We start from the raw sequence: 24,453 nt of genomic DNA, 5'->3' as shown, positions 1-24,453 counted from the left end.
TTCCTCTTGGTTTCTGAGGACAGGACAAGGAGTAATGGGCTTAAAGTGCAGCGGGGGGGAGGGTTAGATTGGACATTAGGAAAAAATTCCTAACTGTCAGGATGGTCAAATATTGGAATAAATTGCCAAGGGAGGTGGTGGAATCTCCCTCTCTGGAGATATTTAAGAACAGGTTAGATAGACATCTGTCAGGGATGGTGTAGACAGAGCTTGGTCCTGCCTTGAGGGCGGGGGGCTGGACTCGATGACCTCTCGAGGTCCCTTCCAGTCCTATTATTCTATGATTCTATAGGCAGAGAGGACTGACAGGTGGTGATGCCACAGGCAGTCTTCCAAACAAGCACTGATAAAAGTTATATCCCTCACTAGACTAGATCTGTACTAAATACATTGCAAGTATTGCAGGAAAAAAAGTATTTTAGAAGGTTTTTTTTAAACAAATTAGTCATGTTTTTCTTCTCTAAGATCTGGCTGTGCAAGCAGTTTTTATTAGTCTAAGTATGAAAAACTTAGAGGAAGACAGAAATCACAACCAATGCACTTCATGAACTTCTAATAAAAAAAAAAGAATGAGTGGTCATTAGAGATTTACAAAAATATATATAGTATCATGAACTTTCACGGGCAAAACCCACTTCTTCAGAGTAGAGATTACTTTCACCATTTAACAATTCTCTTTCATAGTAGTCTTTAGTTTTAGATACTAGGGAACTAATGGTAGGGTGACATTTTGGGTAAGATCCAAATTACTACTGATCTGGTAATGTGGCTGGCCCCATGGCGATTACAAGAACATTTTGTATAGTGAATAGTGTTAAATAACGTCTAACTCTACTGGACCTATTTGCTGATTTGGAGACAGACTGGAATGCAATTAAAAAAAAGGGGGCACTATGATTTTTAAGCTTCTTCATCACCAGTGTTTGGGATTAGCAGCACAGTTTGACTAAATAGCGAATCTAAATTCTGTTAATCAGTTTTGGGAGAATCAGCTTCCCTTTTTGCCAAGATCAGGGCAGGCTGCATTCTCAGCATAGGCTGGTTCCAGACATCTCAGGGTCACGGGAGTCCCAATCTCTTTTGGGACTCTAAATGCTACTATGTCAAATAGGAATAGTCAGTAAAACCTCTTCTTTCACAAACTGGAAGTCTTCTCTTTCCAGTCAAAGATTCTGCTGCTAGTCCTGATGGGTCCTGCTACAATTCACCTTAAACTTATCACTGATACAAGAGTGAATATTGCTTGTTCCATGCCACAGTAGTATACTACTTTTGGGGTTGATAATGGGATTTCCACATTTAATGATGGGAAGAATGAACAAAAAAGTTGTTTTTTAAAGTTTGTAACAAAAACCTCCACAAGCAAAACTGCTGTTTGTCTAACTAGAGAAACATTGTTAAGGGCACAGAAGCAAACTGTGTAGAGAAAAAAAAAATGGGAAATATGGCAAGAGACCATCCTGGCTTAAGCAGGAGTTCTTCAACGATCTGAAACACAAAAGATTTCCACAAAAAGTGGAAACTAGGTCAAGTGACAAAGAATGGATATAAATAAATATCCCGGGTATGTGGGGACAAAATTAGAAAGACCAAGTCACAAAAAAGATTAAAATAGCTGAAGATGAAAAGGGTAAAAAGAAAATATTCTACAATCACGTTAGAAGCAAGAGGAATACCAAGGACAAGGTAGGCTTGTTACTTCATTGGAGGGGGAAGGACAACAGAAAATGCAAAAATGGGAGAAGTGTTAATTTTTTGTGAAAACTGAAACACAAAATAATGTAACAGCATAGATCAGATTTGGGGAACTTTTTGGGATGGGGGCCACTGACTCTCAGGAAAAAAAAAATCACAGGGGCTGCACACAAGTGAGAAAAATACCCCAAGCCCTCACTGTGGTGGCCCCCAAATAAGAAGGAGAAAGTCTCTCCCCACATTCTTCTTGAACACCAAAGCCAGTAGATTTTGTGTGCTTCAGCCCCACGGTAGGGAGGTGCAGGAACTGGAGCTTCAGTGCAGGCTCCCCAATGCTGAGGGAGAGTCCTAAGCCTCAGGGGCCAGATCCATGCAAGCGGGGGGCTACATCCAGCTGCTGGGACTTAAGCATCTATGTGAGGAACCTAACATACTGAATATGCCAGTGAAAATGAGGTAGAATCATGACTAAATAGGGAAAGTACAAATTAAAAAATTAGACAACTTAGAAGCTTTAAATCACCAGGGGCCAATGAAATACCCCTTAGAATATCCAAGGACCTGACTGAGGGGATATCTGAGCCAACAGTGATTTTTTTTTTTTAAGTCACAGGAGAGATTCCAGAAGACTAGGAAAGGACAAATGTAGTGCACATCTATAAAATGAAGGATACGGACAACCAATTTACAAACACCTGGAAGATAGCAAGAAAATAGACAATAGCATGGATTTGTCAAGAATAGACTGCGTCAAACCAACCTAACAGCTTTCATTCAAAGATAAGCCTTGAGGATGGGGAGAAACGGTAGATGTGGTATATCTTGACTTTAATAATGTTTTTGATATAGTCTCAAATTGCTGTCTTATAAACAAACTAGGAAAATATTGGAAAATTATTCCCAGAGAGCAGTTATCAGTGGTTCACGGTCAAGCTGGAAGGACATATCAAGTGGGGTCCCACTCTATTCAACATCTTCCTCAATGGTTTAGATATTGGCATAGAGAGTATACTTAAAGTTTGCAGACGATACCTCACTGGGTGGGATTGCAAGTATGTTGGAGGATAGGGTTATAATTTAAAGTGTTCCTGACAAATATGAAGAAATTCAATCAGAACAAATACAAAATATTTCATTTAGGAAGGAACAAAAACTACTATTCACATACAAAATGGAAGATGACTGCCTAAGAATCAGTACTGCGGAAAGGGGTGTGGGCCATAGTGCAACACACTAAATAAGTCAAGAGTGCAGCATTGTTTTTTTGTTTGTTTTTAAAACAAAGAAACACAAACACCAAATTTTCTGGGATACATTACCAAGAGTGTTGTAAACTAGGTACAAGTAGTAATTCTTCTATTCTACTTTGTGCTGATTAGGTGTCAGTTGATGTACTGTATCTAGTTTTGAGCACATTTCAGGAAAGATGGGGACAAATGGGGAAAAGTCCAGAGAAGAGCAAGAGTGATTAAAGGTCTAGGAAACATGACCTATGAGGAAAGACTAAATAAACCCAATTTTTTTTCCCAGTCTGGAGAAGAGAAGATTTGGGGATGGGGGAGACCATAAACAGTTTAAGTATTCCTAATCCCCTCAATAGTGATTGAGCACAATGGTTTATCTCTTACTTGTAATATTAATCTTAACATAATTTCTGATGTTCTCTCTATCCATGTATATGTCTAATTCTTTTTTCAATCACAAAAGGACTTCACAAACACACATGCTGGACGTACACATCTAATCCATCAGTGAAATGCAGCTCTAAATAGCAAGATTCTGTGGTCAGATTGAGGTTATTGATAGTTTACAGGGGAAAAACAACAACAAATGGTCTGGTAGCACTTTATAGACTAACAAAACATGTAGATGGTATCATGAGCTTTCATGGGCACAGCCCACTTCTTCAGATGACCGGAGTTATGAGTTTAGGATGTGCACACCCAAAATAAATCGAAGAGGGGAAGTGGAGCGGTGGGTGGGAGACAGAGAGCTAGAGGAAATCAGTAAATATCTGAAGATTGGATAGTTAAAATGAAGCAGATAAGAATCAAAGTCAACAGATAGACTCCCATGTCAGGCAGGATACTACACAAAGTGCTGTTTGCACCTTCAATGGCTGTTAAGCTGTAGTGTCTCGACCAACTTTCATCACGATTGAGTCCATTAGCATGTGAATTTGCGGATGAACTCTAATTCCAATGCATCCCTATGGATCTGGCTTGTAGAACTGGTTTGTGACAAGATAGCTACCCGAAGATCTTTTAGACATGGATTCAGAAGACTGAAGTGTTCCCCAATACATTGCTGTATGTTTCCTTTATGCATGTCTGATTTGTGTCCATTGATTTTCCCGCAGAGACTGTCCAATATATATAGCAGTAGGGCACTGCTGGCATTTGATGACAGAGATCAAATTACTGGATGTGCAGTACATGCAATGCCAAGAAACAAAGTGCCATCGTGGCTCAGGTCCCCCCACCTCTGTGGAACACTAACAGATACTATGGCTGAAATCAGCCTGGCTCGCCTGTGCATTAGGGATGGCAATAGGGATGATAAAATGCAGGTAATTGTGTTATACAATGTTATACAAAGTTACCTGCTGTAACTACTGAGTTTTTTCCATGCTTACATGCACCCACAGCAACTGCCAGCTCCTGGGCACACACTGGCTGCTGCCCCACACTACTGCCTCTGTATCAGAGGCAGCAGCGCAAGGTGGCAGCCAGCTCCCCAGGAGCCGGTGCACGCCGGGAGCCAGCTTTTAATCCAATTTCCACCATGCATTGGATCCCACCTGCAGCCCTGCTCCCCGGGAGCTGGCTGCTGCCCCCGCTCTGATATAGAGGCAGCAGTGCAAGGTGGCAGCTAGCTCCAGAGGAGCAGGATAGGAGCCTGTATGTAACCATGAATTTTAACCAATAAGCCCAGGCTTATCAGTTAACCATTTACATGGTTATACGCTCATATCCCTATATGGTAAAGTGTACTAGAATGATCAAATGTGAAATGCTTGTAAATTGCTCCCTCCATTAATTTCACTTAACATCTGTATCCCATACAAAACAGTAGCATTTGAGTGTTTGCACTGTAAACCTTCAAAAAAAAAAAAGTACAAATCACCAGACAGAAGAGTCTAACTAATGTGAAGTGCTGATCTCCAAAAGAAGGTGTTACAGCCTGGACACCAAGGAAAGTCATACCCAGACCATCAAGAAATCTCTCGCGCACACGCGCATGCACACTAACTAATTACCCCGAAACCACAACTCTAATATAGAAGCTGAAACTAGGGCTACTGACATAAGTGATCTAAGGGTGCAGGCGGTGCTGCAGCACCCCCAACTTGAAGTGATTTCCATCATATACAGGGTTTACAGTTTGGTTCAATGATTCTCAACACCCCACTAGGAAAACCGTTTGAGCGCCTCTGCAGCTGCCCATTTATCTTTTTAAGCAGAGTAGGTTTTCCCTTGTCAGACTATGCTACAAGTTTCATCTCTCGCATTTTCAAAAGAGTTACAAGAGTTGCATAGAATGAGACATATGAAGGTTGCTCCCTATCATCCAGAATGGTCTGGTAGAAAGACCTCCATCGGACACAAGTCTATGCTGAGGATGTGTTACCTAACACAAAAATGACTGGATTTTCTTGCTCTTACTTGTATACAAGCATTGCCCCACAAGTCCATGAAGTATGTCCCCTTTGATTTCCCTTACAAGATACAGGTGAGGGACCCCCTACATTTAATGTGAGGGTCTTAGAAGGGCAATACAAGACTCTGGACAGTCTGTAAGAGAGCATATCACTCATTTTAAAAACAATTTAAAGATTATGATGGGCTTAGGCATCTCAGAAAGCTTGGTATAACATATGCTGGAGAAAGATCTCCTGATATTTATGCGATACATAGGGCCCCATGGGAGCCAGCTGAGGTCACTCAATTAGGCTGCACTGCAAAAACAGCTTCTGTATTACTTTAATAGCAGATGTGCCCAGCATTGCTTGGATCTTTAACTGAAGTAATTTTCTTTTTGGAAAAATAAATGAAAAAATGTACATGCTTTATTTCAATAATTTTTTTTAAAGGAAAACTAAGGCTGGATTGAGGGTTTTGGGAGCGTGGAGAAGCAGGGGGTGAGTGGCTTAGGAGATGTGGGGGGCTCAAGGCAGGCAGAAAGAGGAGTGGTGCAGAAGCCAAGATGGGGGAGGTATAAGACTCAGGGCTGTGAGGTTGGGGCGGGGAGAGGGAGAGAGGGAGGGCCTTACCTGGGCTGCCAATGGCAGCGAGGGCAGTGCTGCTCTGGTGGAGGCTCCTCCCAGGGGGCTGTGGCTGCACTCCCCAGAGGATGGCTCCTTCCAGGGGGGGAAGACCAAGTCTGAATGCTTGTCAGGTGGGGGTTGGGACTTTGCAGGCCAGCCCCAGCCTCCAGCTGCCCCTCCTGCCTGGGGGGGGGGGGGAGCAGAGCAGCCCCTAATGGCCTTCTGCACCCTGCAGGCTGTCAGAGAGGGGGAGGCAAGGCTCCCGGGGCTATCCCCCCCCCCCACAACTGCCTCCCTCCAGCAGCGCCCCCACAGCCTGCAGGCTGCCTGGGGCAGAGGCTAGCCTCTAGGGGCTGCCTTCAGCCACCACGCTGTGGTCTGCAGGTTGTTGGGGAGGGAGGTGAGGTTCCAGGGGCTGCTCCCCACTCCAGCTGCCTCCACATGACCAGCAGGCTGTCTGTGGAGGGCCAAGGTCTGGGGGTTGAGCCCTCCTCAAGCAGGCTCTCCACACCAGGAGCAGGGGGAGAGAAGCGGGCTCCTTACCTGGTCTGGAGGTAGGCAAGACTGCAGAGCCCCAGGCCTGCTGCTCACTCTTTATGCTGCAGCTGCCCCCCAATGACAACTCTCAGTATAACATCCCTCTTCTGTGCCCCTCACTTTTGCATCCCTCTACTCTCTGCCTCCTCCCTTTCCATGTTATAACAAACAGTCCCATTTCTGGCACTTCCCACTTTCCAGTCGCAACCAAACCCTGACCTTGTTTTAAGTTTGAGTAAGAGGAAGTTGCATATCAAATTTGGTGGTCCTAACTCTTACAGAATGAGGAGTTCTTGGACAACTGCACTCACAGGTGCACAGATTCACTCAGACAGACACACTGTAAAATATAGATCAGAATCAGTTCCCTTAAAGTACCCAGCCTCAGGCCACCACTCAGGCACCCCAGTCAAATAAAGTTCTCTCAAAGGACTGGACAGATTTACTTCCAGGTCAATAAATATTTCAGACCTTATCCCAAATAGGCACTTACAGGCAATTATTGTTAACTAGACCAACATGTATTAAAAGGAAAAAAGAGCATTGGTTAAAACATCAATATATATATACAGGCATGAGTCAATTCTTGAGGTTCAGTAGAGGTGGCTGTCTTGTAGTTGCCAAGTTTTTAAAATTTAGTTCATTGTCATAGTCCAGAAATCCTTATCTGGGGGGGATTCCAGCCAATAACTTGAACTCAATCCCTGTGGCTTAGGTTTCCCCTGTATGAAAACTCAAGCAAATCCGAGATCCTAAATCAGTCAATTAAAGAGGCACCAGGATATGCTAGGATCTCATTTCTTATGACTTGCCGTTTTCCCTACGATCATCCAAAGCACATACGAGACAAAAAAAAGAATCAGGATCCAATAGTCATTTGATGTAACCTCATGGTAATTAAACATAAGGTAGTTTATCCATTAAGCAGTTTGTGATAAACTTTAAACAAACATGTTGACTATATTATCATCTCACCCAAGATTCATCTGTATGATAATACCTTGTGATCTGAATCAGTGATAGTCAGGAACTCTGTTTACATGGTTAGTATCTATAAGATATAAGTAATCAGACCTAGTATTACCTCTAACAATACAAGTTTGCATTTCAAACCTTTAGCCTAACTAGCATTGAATGACCTTAATCATCATTTCTTACATGCCTCTACAGGCTGACTCGATAATTTGGCCTGGAATTGTTTAACCTTTTCTGTCCGTGTGTCCTACTTAGCTCAAGATTTGTTGCAACTATATAACAGTGATATCAATAATGGTTGTTTATGGTCTCATCATAATCAGATAATGTCATAACAGGCAATCTGGTGCTCTTGATTCCTGTGAGGAAGAACAAGATTCAAGATTGTTTGGAGGAACCCTTTGAGATGACAGTGTGTAAATGAGGTCACTTATTCTATTACATTAGGAGTAGTCCTGTGGCACTTGAGAGACTAACAAATATATAGATCATGAGCTTTCATGGATAAAACCCACTTCTTCAGATTAATCCTGACGAAGGGGGTTTTATCCATAAAAGCTCATGATCCTATATATTTGTTAGTCTCTCAAGTGCCTCAGGACTACTTGTTTTTAAAGTTACAGACAAACAGCTACTTTGTTAAGTTAGGCAACAGTCTGTTTTACCTGTTATTTCTTTGTAACCAATTCTGACTTGTGATGCATTATTTGTAATCACTTAAAAATCTATCTTTTGGTAGTTAAACTTGTTTTATCTGAACTAGTGAATATTTGAGAAACTTCATTTGGGATAGAAAATGATATGCATAAATCTTATTAATGAAATAACAGACATTCCATGAGTTTGTACTGCTCAGAAAGAACCAGGCAGTACAAGAGGCATATTTCTGAGAATACATCTGGAGTGGGAATTTGCTGTTTTACTCTGCAGTACAATTGAGGAGTGGCTGGCTAGAAGTACTCATTCATCAACAAATAATTTTGCATGCCAGAGCAGCATTTCTCAAACTGAGGTCTGTGGACTCTGAAAATACTCCAGGGAGTCCACCGGCCCTGCTGATCAACTCCTCTACTTCCCCTCCCTCCCAATACTTTCTGCAGCCAAGGAACAGCTGTTCCAAAACATGTATAAGGCACTGTAAGGAAGGGGGAGAAGCAGAGGTGGAGCAGGCTCCGGAATGGGGCAGAAAGAGGTGGGGTGGGGCCTTAGGGAAAGGACAGATTGGGGACAGGGCAGGGCCTGGATCTGAGCAGAGAGTGGGACTTTCCACAAAAAATTTTAAATCAAAATGGGGGTCATCAGGTTGCTAAAGTTTGAGAACCACTGTACTAGATACCAGAAGCAATTGTGCTCATAGTAAAGCTGTGTAAACGGTACCCCAGGCTGGAGATTTAATCATCCAGAGCAGGGCTGGGCAAAATACAGCCTATGGGCCAGATTTGGCCGGCCAAGCTGCAAAACCCAGCCCATGGACACAGCAGGGAGCCTTCCTTGCTGCCCCTCCACCTTCCCTTCCTCTCCCTCACTCCCCACAACTGCTGAGAAAAGCAGCTGCGGGCTCTGTGTCTTTCAACAGATGAGCCCAGATAGGAGAGTCTTTGCACACTTGGCCCCAACCCCAGAACAATTCCATTGGCCAATTTCCAGCCAATGGGAGCTGCCTGTTTGACGAACAGGAAGCATGCAAAGTACCCCTCTCTTCCCCCTCCCCCCACCCCGCCTGCCGCTTGTAAGTATTCAGAGAAGCACGTGGTCCATGCCATGGCAACAACGGATTAAGGCCTTAAAAAACCTTAAAACAGAAATCGAATACCACATTGGTGTAGGAACCATAGCATAGGTGATAGTGAGTCTACTCCACTCAAGTGGTAAAGGACCATTAGTGATCACAGGAGGTCAGTGCCTAGAAGTTTAAGTCTCATCTGAAAAAAGGTGAGCAGGGAGCTCTGACATATCACCTCACAAATCCTCATAGTTGCACCTCACACACATCAAGAATATCAGCCAGCAGAACTGAAACCTGACTGATCACTACATTATCTTTCTCTCTAAACTTCACACAACCTGTAACAGTCTGCAATCATACTAGATTAAGCCATTAAACCAACGAAAAGAGTGTAGAGAGGATTTTGGTGTTTGGTCAGAACAGAGGCAATTAAACAGGCACTCCATTCGGATGCTGGTATTGATCTTACACGAATCCAGGGTATCATGCAACTCTATACACCACTTCGTTATCTGATTATTATGTGATTTGTTTTAGAGAATTCAAGGGCAAATCTTAATAGTTTAAGAACAGTACAGCAGATGCCCCTGAGAATGGGAAACACCTTTAAGGATCACTGCTGAATTGATAAAGTGTTTTGCCTGGTCTTTGTAAACATTCAAAACCTACCCAAACATGGGAACACAAGAATGGCCATAGTGGGTCAGACCAAAGGTCCATCCAGCCCCAGTACCTTGTCTGCCAACAGTAGCCAATGCCAGCTGTTCCAGAGGGAATGAATCAAACAGGTAATGAATGATCAAGCCATCTCTCTCCTGCCATCCATCTCCACCCTCTGACAAACAGAGGCTAGGGACACCATTCCTTACCCATCCTGGCTAATAGCCATTAATGGACTTAACCTCCATGGATTTATCTAGTTCTCTTTTAAACCCTGTTATAGCCCTAGCCTTCACAACCTCCTCAGGCAAGGAGTTCCACAGACTGACTATTTGTTTTAAACCTGCTGCCCATTAATTTCATTTGGTGGCCCCTAGTTCTTATATTATGGAAAAGTTAGTTACTTGTTCCCTTATTCACTTTCTCCACACCACTCATGATTTAATATACCTCTATCATAGTCCCCTCCTTAGTCTCCTCTTTTCCAAGCTGAAAAGTCCCAGTCTCTTTAGTCTCTCCTCATGTGGGACCCATTCCAAACCCCTAATCATTTTAGTTGCCCTTCTCTGAACCTTTTTAATGCCAGTATATCTTTTTTGATATGAGACCACCACATCTGTACGCAGTATTCAAGATGTGGGCGTACCATGGATTTATCTAAAGGCAATAAGATATTCTCCATTTTATTCTCTATCCCTTTTTTAATGATTCCTAACATCCTGTTTGCTTTTTTGACTGCCGCTGCACACTGCATGGACATCTTCAGAGAACTATCCACGATGACTCCAAGATCTCTTTCCTGATTAGTTGTAACTAAATTAGCCCCCATCATATTATATGTATAGTTGGGGTTATTTCCCCCCCCCCCCAAAGTGCATTACTTTACATTTATCCACATTCAATTTCGTTTGCCATTTTGTTGCCCAATCACTTAGTTTGGTGAGATCTTTTTGAAGTTCTTCAGTCTGCTTTGGTCTTAACTACCTTGAGCAGTTTAGTATTGTCTGCAAACTTTGCCACCTCACTGTTTGCCCCTTTCTCCAGATCATTCATGATTAAGTTCACAGCAAGATCTCCTACCACACCCACAAGCTCCTTCAAAACCAGCCTTCTCCACCAGAGTCAAGCCTGCAAAGTAGAGGTGAGACAGAGTTTGTCTCTCTTCCATCACCCCAGTGTGCCTTCCTGTGGTTAATTCCCAATACCATTCCATGCACATACTCCTGGCCTCCAGCAACAATGCCACATGTGTACAAGGACATTATTTACCCAGTGTAAAACAGAAATAACTCCTTGTTTCACAGAAGACACCCTGGAAGAAACTCTGAATTAACAATGTTACCCAGATCAGAATTGGGCCCAGGGCCACAGTGACCAGATTTGTAGAGCTTGTCCAGGATCGGACTAAGACAACTTGCCTGCCCTTCTCCTAAAGTGCATTTGGGTAGTCCTGAAATTCCCTACACTGCATTTAATCGAAGGAAAAAGGACGGTTCCACACCTGCCCAAACCAGCACAGCATGTAGTCATTAAATATCAGCATGGTGGAGAACACAAAGGCCACTCCTGGAAATGCATCCACACTGTATTTAAAAAGAGGCTTTTATAATAGCTAGAAAGTCAAAGTTTCCCCTTTCCTTTGGAAATGGCCTACCAAAATACCTTAGCATCACTGAGCAAAGAGGGGCAGGGGAGAAGAGGCTTGCACAGAAATACTGATACCTAGCCTTTCTGTCAATCATTCTGTTCCCTCTCCACACATCCCCTGGAAAGTTGATCCTATCTTGCACAGGTACCCCATGCAGCGTGGAGAGAACAACAGCCTGATTCCAATGCTGCCTGGAAATAATTAAATCCTCCTGTGGAGAGTACAAACAAGTGACCCTGGAAAATGAGCTTAGAAGACAGAAGGAAATGAACAAACATGGCTGTTCACCACACTGTCCACAGAGACCACTAAAAAAAGGCACCTAGATTGTCATGAGCATACTGGATGAACTGAAATTAAAACTGAAGAGGAAAAGAGGAGCTGCAGTTTGGTTGCATGTTTAATTCCTAATACCCTTTATTTCATGCACAGAGCAGGACCAAGGCAGCTCTCGTTGATCAGCAGTTTAACATTCTATTTTGGCTGGTTAGCTCACACAACAAAGTAAAACAAACTTCTCTGCAGGAAAAATATAGCTTTTACATATATGACAGATTGTTCTGTAGCACTGAGCACTGCAGGTTCTAGCTAACATGCATGCCACTCTCTCAACCATTATTCTGTCTCTTCTAGAAATCCCACAACAAAACTCAAAAACATTTCCAGAGCTTCCTGAATGCTCTTGCAAACTATTCATCAACAGATAGCAAAAGAGGGATGGTTAGTTTCCAACACACACAATGACTTAAAAACTGGAAGAACGCTCAGTCTGTACAAGAGCACTGAATCATGCTCTACAGAGGCCCCTAGCAAGGTTAGAATCTACCAGTATGGGAGGAAAACACAAGAAACAAAAAACATACCATCTCATAGCAGAGAAGCTAAATAGAGTGCCCCCTTCACTCCATTCTTTTCCCTTTCTCTCCCACCCTACCTTACAAAAAAAACACTGGGATCTAGTTAAAATAAAAGATTAAAATGGGCCAAAATTCTTTTCACACTAGTATCTGCTATTCCCAGATTTTAATGTCATTCCATATTTAGCAAGAGAAAAAAAGCCTCCCTTCCTTCCTGTCATTTTCCACCCTTGATGACATCCCAGATCAGAAATAAGCAGATCTTCATCGGAACCAGGGCTTTCCACCAAGACGTGCGGCAGAAAGAGTCACGGTTCACTCCAAACTCTTGTAAGTATAGGATATGCACGTACGTCCCCTCCCAAGGTATGCAGGGAGAGCTTCACCCTATGAAAAAATTACTATTTAGCAGACATCAGCTATGTTTAAAAGTTCTACAGGTCTCTTCTCACCTCCAGATTTTAAGTTTTGTAGGTTTTTTCCCCCTCAAGAAGGGGGGGGCACAAAGGGGTTCAGGAGAGAGACCAGATCAGCATTCCCTGTAAGCTGAGTGCTTGGGCAGCCACCCAGGAGAGATTCAAATATCATCCAGCTGATTAGTACAGCACCCACATGTGGTTCTACTGGTTGTGCATATCCTCACCTCTCAGTGCATATAAAATTTATTCTGCACATGGATGGAAAGAATTAGAGGCAACATTGGACCAGATCCTAATCTAGATGGAGACCCATGCTGACCGCACAGCTCTCCATCAACTCTCACAGGAGATAGCGGGAACTCTGTTCCTGTAAGGTATGCACCTGCGCAGCACCACACACAAAAATTCTTTACTTCTAACACTCACCTCCTCTGGAGAGCTGTGCAAGGCCGGCTAAGACGGCATGGTGAGGGAACCACTGGGGCAGGGGGCCGGGAATAGGACCTGCTGCATGGCCGAGGGGTGGTGTTTGTTCTGGGCCAGGAACAGGACATGCTGCATTGGGGGGTGGGGGAGCGCTTCCTGCTCTGGTGGCCAGGAACGTGTGTGCATTAAATTGAGTGCCACGATGGCACACAACCAAACCAGCACACAACTTCAATATTGGTGCACAAATGAAAACTCACTCCGCTCATGGCTGGAAAAATCTTAAAGGGAACATGGCTTAGGAACCCAGTACCGAAACAGGAAACAGTCTCTCAGCTGGCATAAATCAGCAAAGTTCTTTGAACATTGCTGAGAACCACTCTGAATTATAGTAGTTGAAAATCTATCCTGTAATTCAAGCCCTTTGTTATTGTTTTTTCTTTAAGTTAAATAAAAACTTTACACATCACTGGACGCCTTAAGCCCGCGTTTCTCAAACTGTGGGTCCCAACCTCCCCAGGGGGTTGCGAGCAACTTGGGGGGGGGGGGGGTCACAGTATCACAAAGTTTGAGAACCCCTACCTTAAGCCATGCAACAGTGTTACAGAATGCTACACTGATGCCCAGTTTATTACACAATTTAATTCTTGCTCCAAATGCTCTATTTTATCACTATATTTGTATAGGTAACCAGCACCAGGTGGATTTGAACCTGGAACCTCTAAAGCTGAGTATAGGAGCCTCCACCCTCTAAGCTAAAAGCCAGCTGGCTCCCAGCACCTGCTGTAGAGGTCTCTTGATCTTATCTGTTGCAGTGGTCTAGGTGCCACTACACGGGACAGTAAACCACACTATGTATGCGTTACGTATATACACCCAACACAATGAGGCCCCTGATGAGGGACTTCTACATGCTACTGCAGTATAAATACCAAGTCACTTGGAATGAACAGGACCCTGAATTATTTTCTCCCACTGCCTGTAACCAATATTTTCACTAACAGAAGCATCACTTTCCTCAGCACTTTCAGCCAAGTGGCCACAGTCTCTCTTATCACTTGGTAACCCATGTCAGAAGAACTTTTCTCTTCATCTGCCATTTAGACTGCAGAGATGGTGATTGGAGGAAAGAGAGGCAAGAGGATTAAACAAATTAAGGCAGGTTTTACAACCTGCTAACAGCCATTGTTAACATACAACCTGTGAGCATTAGCCAACCATAAAGCCACCCTCCCTAAGCTAGACAGATGTCATCTCCATTTTACAGATGGAGGATCTGAGACACAGAAATATGAACTGATTTATCTGAGGCTGCACGCCAAGTTATTGGTAAAAATCAGGAAGAACATCCAGGAGTTCTACCTTTCATACTCCTGCTCTCCACACTAGACAGCACTCTCCCTTTAAGTAGAATACATACATATATCCAGGAAGAGAAAGGATAGTCTTGTGATCAAGACAGTGAATTAGGAGCAAGCCATAGAGTTGGGACTCAGGCGATCTGGACTCAATTCTCAGATCTCTGAATGACCTCAGAAAATCATTTACAAGATTCCCCCCATACAATAATCTCACCAAGGGAAAAACACCAGATGCAGATCCATGCTTCTGTTCCCTACTCGGTAAAACCACAATAATAATGCCTCTCCCACGTACTTTGTCCATCATGTCTGGTAGATTGTGATCCTCTGGGGATGAACCAACTCCCATTTACCTGTCGAAGACCTAGCACAATGGAGCACTGATCTTTGCTGAGGCTTCCAGATGCTATTGTAGTAAAAACAAATATACACGCACCACCTCCTCCACTTCAATATCTTTCCTATATTTGGAAGTTTACTGAAATAGTTACTGATCTTTGTCACAGTTCAATCCTGTCCCCGGAGGGGGGCGAGGGGCATGAGAGGAGGCCCAAATAGTGGAGAGAATGGGAATAGCCTCATCAATATATCTTAATTAACCAACGCTTGTAAAGAGCTTGCATGAGAGCAGTACTACATATTAGCACTAATTCTAAGATATAGTTTAACGCATTTTAATTTGTGGTCCTGTTCATGCCCTATGTGGAGCATGAGCAAAATGCTGCACCTACACAGCAAGCTAAACTGTACTGGATACAGACTTAAAGTTTCATTCCTGCTCCCACTGCAGTCTACAAAAGAGTCCGCTCCTTTGATTTCAAAGGAAACAGGAGACTGACCAGAGTTTGTCATATAATACACCCATCTATGACCCTTCTCTGGGTATTTGAGCACCTCACACATGGTGCTCTCTGCATGGCACTCCTTTCCCCCAATGAGGAATCCCCCCCCCCATTTCTTCCATCATATGTACTTCTAAATATCAATGAAAACAGAGAAAGTTTTTTCCAAAAGCCAGTATCCAGCAGGGAGGGAGCAGCTGGTTGATATCATTTACCCTATAAACAGTTCTGAACCTGAAAAGTCACCTAGAAAACAGAAGAATGAATTTGGTTCTAGCATAAATCACTCCAATAATCTTAATTCAAAATGGCAGCTGTGCTTGTTTTCACTAGGACTGAATTTAATCCCCATTACCCCCAACATTTTCCACAGATATCCCTCTTTATTCATTCCACACCAAGCCCCTATCCTCCAACCTGCTCCACAGGGATGCACAGAGCCTCACTGGTTATGTCTAGACTACAGGCTTTTGTTGACAGAAGTTTTGTTGACATACTTTCGAACAAGAGCATCTAGACTACATCCAGTTCTGTCAAAGACGCACGCCGCTTTGTCCACATGACAGTGTGGACGCAAAGGACAGTGTAGATTCAATAATGCCTTCTGTTGACAGAACTCTGTTGACAAAAGGCGTTATTCCTCGTAGAATGAGGTTTACAGCCATCGACAAAACGGCTGAGTTCCGTCCACAGAACTCAGCGGCAGTGTAGATGCCAGTAGACCTTTGTCGACAAAAGTCCACTTTTATCGACAAAACGCTGTAGCCTAGACACACCCAGAGCGAGTATATAGAGCAGTTTCCAGGATTGGCGGCGAGGAGTCCTGTGGCACCTTAAAGACTAACTGAAGTGTAGGAGCATAAGCTTTCTGGGCAAAGACCCACTTCGTCTCATGCATCTGACAAAGTGGGTCTTGAAGTGTAGGAGCGTAAGCTTTCGTGGTCTAAGACCCACTTTGTCAGATGCATGAGACAAGTGGGTCTTGTCTCATGCTTCTGACGAAGTGTAGGAGCATAAGCTTTCATGGGCAAAGACCCACTTGTCTCCTACATTTGTCAGATGCATGAGACAAGTGGGTCTTGTCTCATGCTTCTGACGAAGTGTAGGAGCATAAGCTTTCATGGGCAAAGACCCACTTGTCTCATGCATCTGACAAATGTAGAATAGTGATAGAAATGTAGCCGTGTTAGTCTGGGGTAGTTGAAGCAAAATGCAGGACTATGTAGCACTTTAAAGACTAACAAGATGGTTTATTAGATGATGAGCTTTTGTGGGCCAGACCCACTTCCTCAGATCAAATAGTGGAATAAAGTAGTCACAACCATATATACCAAAGGATACAATTTTAATTTTATTCTTTTTTTAATTGTATCCTTTGGTATATATGGTTGTGACTACTTTATTCCACTATTTGATCTGAGGAAGTGGGTCTGGCCCACGAAAGCTCATCATCTAATAAACCATCTTGTTAGTCTTTAAAGTGCTACATAGTCCTGCATTTTGCATCTGACAAAGTGGGTCTTAGACCACGAAAGCTTACGCTCCTACACTTCAAGACCCACTTTGTCAGATGCATGAGAAGAAGCGGGTCTTTGCCCAGAAAGCTTATGCTCCTACACTTCGAAGACCCACTTGTCTCATGCATCTGACGAAGTGTAGGAGCATAAGCTTTCTGGGCAAAGACCCGCTTCTTCTCATGCATCTGACAAAGTGGGTCTTGAAGTGTAGGAGCGTAAGCTTTCGTGCTCTAAGACCCACTTTGTCAGATGCATGAGAAGAAGCGGGTCTTAGAGCACGAAAGCTTACGCTCCTACACTTCAAGACCCACTTTGTCAGATGCATGAGAAGAAGCGGGTCTTTGCCCAGAAAGCTTATGCTCCTACACTTCGTCAGATGCATGAGACAAGTGGGTTTTTGCCCACGAACGCTTACGCTCCTACACTTCAGTGAGTCTCTAAGGCGCCACAGGACTCCTCGCCGCTTTTGCAGAGTCAGACTAACACGGCGACCCCTCTGATGCTTTCCAGGCCCGGGCTCCGAAGTTCCGGCCCATTCTTGTGAAAGCCACTGGAGGTTTGGGGCACCACCGTGAGGAGACGCCAACCCAGCTTTATGGATTGAAGAGCAGGAACGGCGACCCCTACCGAACCTGGCGGTGACACCGGTAGGGAGGCAGAGACAAGCCCCTCCGGGCGGCGCAAAGCCCAACAGCGGCCCCGCTGCGTGCGGAGTCAGACCCCGCCTCACGCCAGCACGGGGGGCTCTGCGGTGCAGGCAGGGCACCCTCCCCGGGCGGCGGGCGGGGCGGTGCGTGGCTCGCGCCAGGCTCGCGGACCGTTGGGCGGGCACGGGCGAGGCCTCGAAACCCCGGTGAGGGGCGGGCTGCGCGGACCTGCCCGCGCGCCGCCAGCCGCCCCCCAGCCCCGCCCCTCCTGGCAGGCCTTGGCGGTTGGAGCTGCCCCCCCCTCCCCGCGCGCGCTCTCTCACTCACCCTGCGCGGCGAGTGGCTCCGCAGCGGCCCGTGGGGCCAGGGCATTTACCCCGGGGTGGGGAGGGGGGAGCGCCCCGCCTCAGCGCCCCGCCGCGGGGCTCGGCGCCCCCGCAGCCTCCCCGCCGTGGGGCCGCCCCATGCGCGGCGCGCGACGGACGGACGGGCTGACAGGCCGGCGGGCGGCGGCGCCTGAGGAGGAAAGTTCCCGCACCGCGTCCCCGCCGCAGGGCCGCTTCCGCTCTGCCGCGCGCGGTGCCTCCTTCTCGGAGGGGAGGGGGGGGGGGGGGGGCACGCGCCGCCGTAAGCCGCCCTGCCATTGGCCCATCAGACGCTCGCGCTGATTGGCCGCCGGCGGGGCGCCCAGGGTGGAGAGCGGGCGGCCGGCCGCGGTAGGGTCTTCGGACTCCACGCCGGCGCGTGCCGATGAGTGGGGGGGGAGGCTCAGCGCTGGCGCGCGCAGGCTGCTGCGTTCTGACCGCAGGGTCGCCGCATCGCCAGGGCGCGAGCTCCGCACCGTGCACGCTTCGGCCGGGGGGGGGGCACCCATAGCCTGACCCCCCCCTCCCTGGAATCCCACTGCTGGGCACCCCCAGCGCCCCGAAATGCCAGTGCCCCAGGCTGAGCCCCAGCAATCCTAGGCAGAGCCACCCCCCCCCCAGAGCCCTGCCAGTGCACCCCCTCCTGGCCCCCGCTCGCTACAATCCCAGAGCCGTGCCCTGCTGCCCACCCACAGCCCCCTGCCGTTCCAGGGCTGGATACCCCCATAGACCAGCCTAACAGCCCCCTGCTACGCCACTGCTGGGCACCCACAGAGCTCTGCTCGCATCCCACCGTACTTACAGCCTCCTTCTTTCCAGTGCTGGGCACACATTCAACACTTCCCGTGCTCTCTAGTGCTGAGTTCCACTTCCTCCCCGCCCCATGTCCTGAGCACCCACACATGACTTGGCCTATGCATCCCAATCCTGACGCATGGCTCACTCTGTTTAATCCTGGACTCCCTTCCCATCTACCAATGCACCACAGAAGTGACCTATAATTAATACCTCCTGTTGTTCCACTCATGGATCTCCACCCAGCCCTGGGTTTACAGGCTCCTTGATCCCAACTTACAACACACTGTTGATCCAGACCCAGGTCCCTAAGATAGTTATCTCAGTTCTCCTCAAACCTCCTCACCTTCCCCCACCTGTCCTTGGGCCAGGTGTCCTTCAAATTGAAACTGATAGTTTTCTGAACTGTGTTCCAGACCATCATGAGTGTACACTGCACTAATTTTTACGTGCTATAAATTGAATCCAAGGTGCCCAGGGAGAAGAGCCCCAATGCATAAGCTCTATCGCACCACCTAGTGACACCCTTGTAGTATTGTAGAGAGGTATGTGGAATGGCAAATGGCATAAGCCTCCAAAATGTGCTTGGAAGTTATTTACGGACTCAGTTTTAAATGTTTATGTAGCTCTGCCTCTTTTGCTTGATAGCAAACCCAGTTTAGTCTCAACGGGTAGTCCTGTGACTCCTTAGAAATACATAAATATATATGTAGTATCATGAGCTTTTGTGGGCAAAACCCACAGATGAATTTGTAAATCTTGGGTGTTCAATGATGCAGCTGGTACCACTCTAAAACAACAGGGAACAATAAGAGTGTCTATTCAAACAATATGCTTAACAGATTTTCTTGCCAAACCCATTATCTTATTGTTTTCCTACCAGTTGTTGCATGTTGTCATTACTGTAAACTCTTCAGGACAGAGACTGGCTTCTACTTTGTGTTTATACAGTGGTACATGCAATAGATCTCTATACCCCACACCCCAGCATTAAAAAATAATGAATCGAGTCCTGACAATAATGAAAATGGCTTTTAAAAGGACATTTTCCTATAACATGAATATATTTGAGGGGTTTTTTATGTCACACACTTTTGGATTCAACTATCAGTACTATCAACCCCAACTGTATAAAAATGGTCAGACTGCCTCAAAAAGTCAGACAGTTTGGATACTTTTTCATTTTCTGGTTTTGGAGTTTTAGGCTTCACATTTTCAAGCTCTGCAGCCCTGAAGGCTAGAAAGTTATTTTTAAAACATTAAAGCTGAAATTCTTTCTTGCTCACATTACTCCAAGAGCCTCAAAAGGGTAGCTGTGTTAGTCTGTAACTTTTTAAAAAATAAGTGGTATTGTAGCACCTTAGAGAGTAACAAAAATATATATAGTATCATGAGCTTTTGAGGACAAAAGCCACTTCTTCAGATTAGAGAAGTGGGTTTATATATATATACACAAAAGCTTCAGAAGGGTAGCCAAGTTAGTCTGTAACTAGAAAACTTAAAAAACAACAAATAGTCTGCTGCCCAGGACCAAATTTACACTAACACCCCCCCTAATCCCCAACCGGCAGTTTTCTATCTGCTACCCAAGATACTTGTCATCACCTACAGCCTACAATTTAAACCCCTCCAAAGGTTCCTAACTGTCAGGGTGGTCAAACACTGGAATAAATTGCCCAGGGAGGTTGTGGAATCTCCATCTCTGGAAATATTTAAGAGTGGGTTAGATAAATGTCTATCAGGGATGGTCTAGACAGTATTGGGTCCTGCCAGGAGGGCAGGGGACTGGACTCGATGACCTCTCGAGGTCCCTTCCAGTCCTAGTATTCTATGATTCTATTCTATGATTCTATGAATGCACAATCAACAATCTATCCTGAAAAAATGACTCCTTACTCTCACAGGCCTTGGGGCAGGACTGGCCTTACCATGAGGCAAACTGAGGTGGCTGCCTCAGATTCCGGATTGTGGGGGAGGGGTGCCACTAGGACCCAGAGTGTAGAAAATTGTGTCTACTGCTGGTGCATATGTAGGTAGCAGAGCAGTGCCATGAGAGGAGTAGAACAGGAAAAAGGCAGAATTGAGACCTTTCAAAGTTTTGGCCCAAGCAAGGGGACATGGGGGCATCATTTGAGCTCCCCACCTCAGGTGCCAAAATGTTGTGGGCCGGCCCTACCTTGGAGTAAAGGCCAATCCTCGCCTACAGACAACCCCCTAACAAACAAATTCTTTCCAGTAGAATAGTGATAGAAATGTAGCCATGTTAGTCTGGTATAGCTGAAACAAAAAACAGGACTATGTAGCACTTTAAAGACTAACAAGATGGTTTATTAGGTGATGAGCTTTTGTGGGCCAGACCCACTTCCTCAGATCAAATAGTGAAAGAAAATTGTCACAACCATATATACCAAAGGATACAATTTAAAAAAATGAACACATATGAAAAGGACAAATCAAATTTCAGAACAGAAAGAGGATGGGGAGGGAGATAAATGTCTGTGAGCTAATGATATTAAAGGTGATAATTGGGGAAGCTATCTTTGTAATGGTAAGATAATTAATTCAGAACAGAAGGGGGATGGGGGGAGAGGTAAATGTCTGTGAGCTAATGATATTAGGGGCTCATTTAACTGCACAACCATTAATGTGATCTATGCCATCAACTGCCAGCAATGCCCCACTGCCATGAATATTGGCCAAACTGGACAGTCTCTATGGGAAAGAATTAATGGACACAAATCAGATCTCTGAAAAGTCAACACACAGAAACGTGTTGGAGAACACTTTAATTTGCCTGGGCACTCATTAATGGATCTCCAAGTCACTATGTTGTTTCAATCCAATTGCACAAGCCAAGTACACAGGGAAGGGTTGAAACTTAACTTCATTTACAAGTTTAATTCTTATCAGAATGGAATGAACAGAGATATTGGCTGGCTCGCACACTACCTTCCACATCCTAATGACTTAACCAAGCAACCAAACAATAAAGGTGCTAATTGTCCTCTTATAACTACTCAAACAATCTATTCACTGTCTTTTTTCTCTTTTTTTCTCCTTCCCCGCTCCCTTCCCTTATTTATTCTTGAATCTGGACTTTTAATACTCTTTTGCGCAAAAGAGCCAGTGTAGACAGCTGAGATTTGTTTTGCGCAAAAAAGCCCCGATTGCGAAAATGGCGATCGGGGCTTTTTTGCGCAAAAGCGCGTCTAGATTGGCCACAGACACTTTTCCGCAAATGTGCTTTTGCGGAAAAGCGTCCATGACAATCTAGATGCTCTTTTCCAAAAATGCTTTTAACGGAAAACTTATGGCGGCGCCCGGCAAGATGCAAATGAAGCCTGGGATATTTAAATCCCGGACTTCATTTGCAACTTCGAATGCCTACATTAGCCACCCTAGTTCGAACTAGGGTGGCAGTGTAGACATACCCTGGAGGGCTACAGTACTACTTGTTGTTTTACTCCATGAGCTGCAGTGTCGAGGGGGGAAATCACATATTTCAAAGCTGGCAACACGGAGGGGTGCAGAGAAATGATATAGCTCAAGAAGATTGCTAATGAGATGCTGATTTTTTCACCTCTAAAATACCACCTGAAATCCAACTCAGGGGCTTGGCTCTGGGCAGTGCTAAACACTCACCACTCCTGTGATTTCAGTGGGTTCGCCATGATCAGGCAGGTCAGTGGCTTTGCTTTTCTTCCCTTAAAGTGAACAACAAAACTCAAAAGGCTATGTCTACACTCGCAGCTTCTTGTGCCAGAAATATGCAAATGAGGCTAAGCGTGGAATATCGCCAAGCCTCATTTGCATACCTAATGAGCCACCATTTTTGCAGAAGAGGCTCTTGTGCCAGAAGGAGCTGTCTACAAAGAGCCTGTGGGTCCAGGCTAGTGGATTTTGTGTGCTCCGGCCCCATGAAGGATAATGGTAGGGGGCTGTAGCACCAGGACAGGTTCCCAGGGGGAGCCCGGAGCCTTGCGGGCTGGATCCAGGCAAACCAGAAGCTGCATCTGTCCCATGGGCCTTAGGTTCCCCACCTCTGACTTAGAGGTCTAGCCCAGTGACTTCAGTGTAACTAATCCCGTGGGTTACGCAGGCAAGCATGTTCTGATCCTAAAACTCATTCCTTCTTGGTCACAAGAGTTTGAGAGATTCCATAGTGTGTGGTGTGAAGTTTGTAATAAGATGCCACACTTTGGGAAAATCTGCTGACATGTTTCTGTTATACACACAACCTACAGCATTAGTCTAACAGAGAGAGGCCAGATTTAGCCACCACACTTATTGCTCTTGGATTTGAAAATAGTGTAATCGCCTGATTTCTGAGTACAAATGAGATGCAGGTAAAATTCCTGTCGTGCCATAAAGCAGAATGCTCCAGGGCTGGTATGTTTCAGGTCATCAGTAATAGGTCTGCCTGGATTCTGCACGTCTGCTTTGCAAAACTCAGCAAAGAGCAACCCACACAGAGAGGACGTTAGCAGGACCATACATGGGGGGAGGGAGAGGCAGTATGTGAATGGTGTGAACTCACCCCCCCCCCCATGACCTCCCATAGGGCTGATTCCAGCTGGGCTGGGGAAGGCTGGGGCAGTACACTGCCCAACCCTCCCTCCCGTGCTCCTGCTGGGAAGGCTGGGGCTGATTTCCACCAAGAGTGATGCTGGGGGTGGGGCTGGGCCTCGCTCGTGGAGGGGGGAATCAGCCCTAGCCTTCCCCCATCTGGTCAGAGCACAGGGGAAGGAGGCTGGGCCAGCACAGCACTTCTGCCTTCCCCTGGCTGGCCGAAGTATGCGGATCCCACACACCTAGTCCCCAAAAGTGGCACTTAGACCGCTTACAGCGAGAGATAAGAACAAGGAGCTCTACAGCCTAAGCTGAGCATCAGCTGGCTTTATAGCTCAAGCTGTAGAGGCTCCTACACTAAGCTCTTAGAGGGCTCAGGTTGAAATATACTAGCTGCCAATTACACATTTGCATTCTTGCAGTCTACATTTACAAAAAAAGCATCCCACGCAGAAATTCCTGTGTACAGGCCTGGTTATCCTGTATGAGGTGATGGGGGGGGGGGGGTGTGTGTGTGAAGGAATGGAGCCCATTTGAGGCCTGCAAGGTGCAGATATGCAAGCAAAATCCTCAGACCTTCCTAGACCTAGGTCTGGGTTCAAGCAAATACAAGGCTAAGAGCAAATATTTCACATAGTGATCAAAGGTCATTGATGGGTACATGCCAGCAGTGTGGTAAGAATTAAAAAACCCCACACATATAAGACTGCACATCCGGGGGAAATTTCTTGCCCACAAACTATAACTGTGCTAGCACTTCCTTGCCCCCAACCCCATTTTCACAAATTTATTGCTACCTCCTGCACTGAAGTACCAGCTATGTAGTTAACACTCTGTGTGTAAACAGGAAGTGCTGCACCTATAGATTGCCATTCCACACCCAGGAAAGCATCTGTTCTAAATCCGCATTGCTGGTTTCTGTGTTTTGCCTCTGTCAGTGACTCCCAATCAAACATGCTCAGTTTTCATGTAAAAGATTGTTTTTCCTCCCGCAGCTCAGCTTGGGATCCGAAAGTCAAGTTGGATGCTTTCCTTCTTGCGCATAATCCTCTGCAGAATTTTTAACTTCTGTTTTACTCCTGTTTGCCCTGCAGAGAGAGCCATCCTAGCGATGGGAGAGGGAATTGGATTCTGTTCCTCCTTGTCC

The 24,453-nt window shown here is 45.5% G+C and overlaps 1 protein-coding gene across 6 annotated transcripts in view; it reads right to left on the bottom strand.

Annotated features, from left to right (window-relative positions):
- Positions 1 to 18,861, bottom strand: part of PTPRA (protein tyrosine phosphatase receptor type A) — a 251,571-nt gene extending 232,710 nt beyond the window's left edge. For 4 of the 6 annotated variants that reach the window (XM_075930990.1, XM_075930993.1, XM_075930988.1 and 1 more), the window contains exon 1: positions 17,905 to 18,162. Coding sequence is in view for 4 of the 6 variants with exons in the window: in XM_075930988.1 (XP_075787103.1) it covers positions 17,905 to 17,949 (45 nt within the window). In the remaining 2 variants the exon portion in view is untranslated. Of the gene's footprint in view, positions 1 to 17,904; positions 18,163 to 18,744 lie in introns of those variants that run through there. The other 2 variants (XM_075930986.1, XM_075930987.1) reach the window with 1 other exon arrangement.
- Between the last annotated feature and the right edge of the window lie 5,592 nt (positions 18,862 to 24,453).

The sequence above is a fragment of the Pelodiscus sinensis genome, chromosome 5 (genome assembly GCF_049634645.1).
Source record: "Pelodiscus sinensis isolate JC-2024 chromosome 5, ASM4963464v1, whole genome shotgun sequence".
Lineage (NCBI taxonomy): Eukaryota > Metazoa > Chordata > Testudines > Trionychidae > Pelodiscus > Pelodiscus sinensis.
This window is presented reverse-complemented; position numbering and strand designations above follow the sequence as displayed.